Genomic DNA, 6,279 nt, shown 5'->3' with positions numbered 1-6,279 from the left:
GCAATATATATTGTTGCTTAAAAATATAATTTTATACATTAGAAAATACAATTGTTAGAGTTATATTTATTACATAAAATTATGTAATAAACATAATAAACGTACATTAAATATATATTAAAAGTTTTAATTAGATATTTAAGAAGTTGATAATAAGAATAAAAAGATAAACACTTTTGAAAATAATAATAGAAACTTAATGATACGTAAAATTCAAGAGGGAGAGAGAGAGAGAGGGAGAGAGAAAAAGAGAGAGAGAGATTCTACATAACATCATTTTAATAATATTTAATGTTGTATTTTATTTCTTTGGTATTATATATTATTAATGATATCCTAGCTCTTTCTCTCTCTCTCTTCTTCTTCTTTTTCTTCTTCTTCTTCTCTCCTGTTTCGTTTGATAAAAACGTAAACTTGGTATCCTGTATATTTTCAAGTCTTGATTTTTTGCATTTAATTATCAACTTAATTACATTTTTCTTAAAACGTATCAGAAATTCTGGAATTCTATTAATTATATCAAAAGTTATCAAAAATATCAAAAATTAGATCAAATTTATCAAAAATTATATCAAAATGCATCGAGAAGTTTACAAACATTATAATCCGATTAGATATATCTTCGTCGTAATAATACGCTAAACAATACTACACAAACAACAATAAACTAAACAAGAATATAAGTAACTAGATTTATACGAGGAATAGAGAGAGGCATTCATGCGCAATAATTTACAGAATAGATTTTTGTTGCTAAATTGAAGTATCCTTCATATTCTGTGTCGTCCTTCGTGATATCGCTAATGAATTGTCCACCTGCTCCATAATTGGAGAAACTATAGAACTGATGACGTCTGGTTGGAAGATACTGCAAAAAATAAAGAAGATAAATACTTCATGATATTTAAGCTTTGAGACTTACAATTATACACCACTGCTGTAATTAACATTTAAATGTGTGAAGAAAGTTATATTATTTTAATTTACTTTAATTTAATAATCGCAAGTGCAAACTTTGATAGAAACAAACGGACGTGAATAATTATATGTAATAAATAAAGAATTCAAATTTATAATGGTATTTCTCTACTGATAGAGGGTATAAAATAATAACTTGAAGATTATGAAGATTTCTGATATTTGTACGACTAGTACAAATAACTTACAAAACCATAACGTTGTTCCGTGACTAAAAGTTCTGTTGGTGTGTTATTAAGTAATGTGCCAACAGCTATCAGATCTGATTCGAGCTTTATATCGTGACACTGAAACCACCTAACGAGGTCGCCAAATGATGAAACCAATCGCGGATATTCTTCCGGCATAACATTTTGCGCTACTTGTCCATTCCTCATCCTAAGAACACCACCTAAGGCTGCGAGGCCAAATATAAAAGATAATCAAATTACTTTTTTATCTATTTTTTAGCTGGATACATTAGACTAGATTAGAGTTGCTTATTACCTACAATACGATTCTTATTTACATAAAACTCTCTATAAAGAATGTTATGTATCATCGTTATAATATCTGTATTGGATTCGCGACCCTTGGCGCGTATTCTGAGAACATTGCCCTCTCTGCCCTCGCTAAGAAAAAAATTGCCCACGAAGGAACACATCATTTGGTCAGGTATAGTTAACGTTTCTATCCTTCTCTGTCCATTACTTGTTTCTGCGAAAACGATGCGACTCGCATTCATGATATTAGGTGCTCTATATATCGCATTCATAATGAGCTATAACAGCAGGGTTTAAAAAAAAAAAAGATAAAGATAGAATAGGAACAAGTTTACTGTAAAAACATTACAAAACTGTAAAAAGCTCAGTAGAATAAATTAAATAGTAATAAATTAATAGAATTAAAATAATGATAAGATAACAATAAATCAATTAATATAATATGCAATTTCTATAGCACAATTTACTATATCTAGCTAGCTTGCTATTATGATGGTATCATATCATTATAATATTACCATCCTCTCTCTTACGCAACAAAAGTATCGGTAATACATACATGTCCGTTGTAAGGCATGTACGGCTTTGCAGCGTAACCTGTTCCAATGATAAAGGAATCGTAGGCAAAACTCGATACTATGTTTTTAATATTCCACCTTGCATTGTTATTATGTGGAAATGGCATAAAGGCCGTGTAACCACCGACTTCTATTAATGATGGGTTGCCGCATAATCCTGTAGATTTTTAAGAACATTCATCTTTTAAATAAAATATTATGAATTTTTCCTTAGATGTCTTACCTATTCCGGCAAGATTGAATGGTTCTCTGGTTAGACAAGGGCAGGCAGCTATGTCAACCGTCAACTCCCGGAACATAAATTTCATTTCATCTTGCAGAGCTATTTTTACATAGTGACAGAGACATCAAATATTACACGTCTGAATTAATTTATGAACACTATATACATACTTCTTCCGATTTCCGAGAGAGTAGATGGTCTCAATTGTATTGGGCGTAAAGGACGATTTATAGTAGAAGCATGGCCGTTTTCAGATAAATTCTCCATCCTCAATTTGAATTTAAATACAAGACTATTAACTAGAAATTTGAATTTATGCAAATCTATTAATTCAATTTGAATTTAACGCAGGTCTATTAACATAAAGACCATACGTAACAATCACGAAACTGTTACGTTATAAAAGTATATTTAGAGGGATCTAAAAAAAAAGAGAGATAATATTAATGATGATACTTAAAGTAATATAATATCAGATAAGCCATAGCTTATGTAATATGTGTGATGGGTTTAATTGTAATAAGCTATTAAAAATAATGCACCTAAAAACTACTGTGTGAATTGTAGTGTACTCGGATTATTTTTCGAACAAAATCTATAAAAGTCAAAATTCATCAATGTTAAATAGCATGTTGATTAAGCAACAAACTCTTTTGGTGAAAGAACATTTTATGTAAATTTTGGAGAGAACAAATCTTATTAATCTTTTTTTCTTTTCTTTACAATAATCTCTTTACGCGATTTATTATATATAATTTCTTATTCAAATTTTCATGCAACTATAATACGAAAATATAAAATACGCGCAGTGCGTATTTTAATCATAGTACGTATGTGATTTATGATATAATTTTTATAATACTTTAAAAACTACCTCGAATACGTTGACGATTAATTAAATAAACGCAAAGCATGTAGGTATTTAAACGTGTATTAAAATGTAATATGCCTTAGGTATGTAATGCTTAGCTAGCTTACAAAATATATACAAAATATATACTTACAAAATATGTGTTGCAAAAGTATTATATAACTGCAGGCTGTTTAATAAGTTCACCATCGTAGGCACGTCCGTTCTTTAGTGTATGAATATGAGAAATAATATGATGAGACCTTTTGTGTCAAAAGCGTTGTGTTCTCGTAAACAAAGAGCGATATAGACAATACAAGATCATAACGGTCATGAGTCAGTAATATAGATAAATATAATTTCGTAAATTCGTTAACAACTTTGAAATTTACAAGCCAACAGAAATTTAATATAAATGTGCAATAATTTATCTATGTAATATAAAAAAAATGATTTGTAAAAGTCAAAATTATAAAAAAATTTTTTGGCTGTTCGTATGTTCAAAATCCAACGCAATATTATTAGAATAATTTTACGAAATTTAAAATGTGTTAGTATCAGTCCAAAAAATTGTTGTTTATTTTATTTAATTTCAACACGTGATATTGTAAACTAGGGTTATAATTAAGGCTCTGGCGGGATATAAATATTCCCAACAAATCATATTATCGCAAATAATAAATTGCGTAATACAATAAAAAAATAATAACTAGATTCTTAATAAATATATATCTCCTTCAAATGTAGGATTATTTTATTATAATTCAATATTAATGCTTAAAATATAAAATAATAATTATTAATAAATTAATAATCAAGTAATTAATAAAAATGAGGAATATATATATTATGTGGAGTAAAATATAAATCTTTTTCATTTTTCTTCTTTATTAAAATAAGAAAACAAGCTTTTATTGAGTTCAGTGAGATATGTTAAAATATTAAATACGACAGCTCTTACAATAATATTTGACATTGGCTGCATTACTTTTCAATTTCAGCTTTTCAATAACAAACAATCTTTAAGAGTTTGTCATATTAACCAAAACTTTGTCATATCAATATTAAATGCAATGCGTAATTATCTTGTGTATAATTTATTCTGGTAATATTTAAAAAAATCGAGCATTTAATATAGCGTCTAGAGTTCATGCTTATTCCTTCTCGGAAAATCGTTACAAAATAATATTGCACTCGTAAAGCAACCTCGTTTTATTATAAAGTCATCTAATTCTTTGAGGGAGCACGGTCGCTACAATATTAAATAAAAAAAGCCAAGGTAAAATTTACTAAAGCTAATGGAGCTACATGCTCCGTTATCATAATCCATCTTTTTATTACTACAGAAATGAGCGCCTAAATAATTAGTTGAGCAAACAGGCGTCTTTGTGCGTGAATAAAGTTCTCTAAAAATCTCGATCGTTCAAGCAAATAGTCAGAATTTATTATTAATGTGTGTCGATGGATACTTGGATCAATATATGTTCCTCCAGACCTTCGTTTTCTCTCATCGTATTTGCTTCGGGGTGCTTTCGTGCGGGCGGTTTTCTTTGAAAGCTCGCCTCGAGGAACCGCTGCCTCATCATACGTGATACGCCGAAAAAACTTGTGGCGCGATCCTATAGGGAAATTAGATGAGGCCTTTCTTTGTAATGAATGTGACGGACGCGAAAGAATGTGATAATGGATGTTAATACGCTGTAACGAACGTAAGTCGTGCAGAATCACGTTCCAGCCAGTGGCAAATAAGTGTCAAAGTGCGGGAGGGATGTTTATTTGTATACATCAGGAAAGGAGGGTCTTTACGTGTGCATCCGCTCTTTCACTATATCAAGTAGGAAAAAGGGAATCGCACCACAAAGCAATCTCTTCCTTGTCGTTTCTCTCTTCTCATTTCTCCTTTGAGCGTATATGCTTCAGGATTTCCGCACAATAATATCTTTACTCGAGTTTGATCGCGAACGGTGTTAATCAATGCCATTGCCTCTCGCGCGCATAAATTCCCCGTAATTTTACAAATCGACACCTCAATTCTCTCCTCACAGAGTGGAAAAAGATCTCTCGTTTCTTCTTTCATTTAGCATTAAGTGGGATTACTAATTGTAAGACAATTTCGTCGTTTCGTATATACGTAAGATAGCGCGATGTCTCGTATACATATATATGTATGTGGGGAAAATGAGTAAGTTTTATGTTAAAACATTTAAAATCTTCTAAATTCTTCTTTAAAGTCATTTATAAAATTCTTTTTTTACATATTTGATTACAATTACAGATTATAAGAAACTTACTTAGATACATACTAGTACTTATTATTGTAAACTGTGCAAAAATTCCGTACGTATCTATAAGTTCAGCGCGACTCAATTCGCTAAAAGTAAACCCCGACGTCGAGTGTTCATGTTTTTAAATTTTCAGACTGTCTCTGCGCTATCATTCACGCTGTTCTACGTCGACCTAAACGTGACCTAAACAAACGCGATGTCATAAAGTGGGCACCCGTGAGAAACAGGTACCGCTTATTGCGCTTTTCAAAAAAGAAACGAAAAAAAAATTGCGCGGTTTTTGCATTATTATAGTTCGTCTGCGCGCGACGCATTGCACGTCACGGAGCTCCCCGTGCCGCGAGTTATGAAATATCGCGAAACGTCAGGGTGGCAGAGGGTTGGGTGAGAAGGGAATTGTAGGTCAGCGGCGACGGCTGACTACTACTACACGGCCGAGTCCGCACGCGCGGCAGTAAAAGGGAGAGAAAATCTACCTCGAAATTTTGGCCGAGCGAATACGGACTTTACGGTCGACATGTCGCGAAGAGAGATGTCCCCATTCTTTTTGCCAGCCTTATGAATTATTATCTCGTCGCGACGCGCTGAACGAGGCGCGCTTTCGCGACCGCACGATCCTTTTCACGCTCCTCCGCCATCGATGGACCGGAAATTGGAGGAATCTGGAGATGCCGGGATGGAAATTAAAACTCGCGCGCCGACACGACGGCAAGCACCTTCGGCTCTAGAGTTTCGATCGATCGTGTCTCTCCCACCTCCCTCCCTTCTCTCTCACCTTTTCTCTCTCTCTCTCTCTCTCTCTCTCTTTCTCTCTCTCTCTCTCTCTCTCTCTTCTTTTTCTTCTTCTTCTTCTCTTTCTCTGAGAGAGAGAAAGAGAGAGAGA

The 6,279-nt window shown here is 32.6% G+C and overlaps 1 protein-coding gene across 1 annotated transcript; it reads right to left on the bottom strand.

The window, feature by feature from the left end:
* Nucleotides 1–718: 718 nt before the first annotated feature.
* On the bottom strand, nt 719–2,528 carry LOC112453854 (ester hydrolase C11orf54 homolog). The gene is made up of 6 exons (XM_025014836.1): nt 2,432–2,528; nt 2,262–2,360; nt 2,020–2,195; nt 1,465–1,738; nt 1,167–1,375; nt 719–868 (listed from the first exon to the last, which is right to left on the bottom strand). Exons 1-6 carry the CDS (start codon nt 2,526–2,528, stop codon nt 719–721), a joined length of 1,005 nt encoding a protein of 334 aa, XP_024870604.1.
* Nucleotides 2,529–6,279: the final 3,751 nt, after the last annotated feature.

Source organism: Temnothorax curvispinosus, unplaced genomic scaffold (genome assembly GCF_003070985.1).
Source record: "Temnothorax curvispinosus isolate PA1 unplaced genomic scaffold, ASM307098v1 QBEX01004747.1, whole genome shotgun sequence".
Taxonomy (NCBI): Eukaryota; Metazoa; Arthropoda; class Insecta; order Hymenoptera; family Formicidae; genus Temnothorax; species Temnothorax curvispinosus.
The sequence above is the reverse complement of the archived record's forward strand: the minus strand, read 5'-3'. Positions and strand labels throughout refer to the sequence as shown.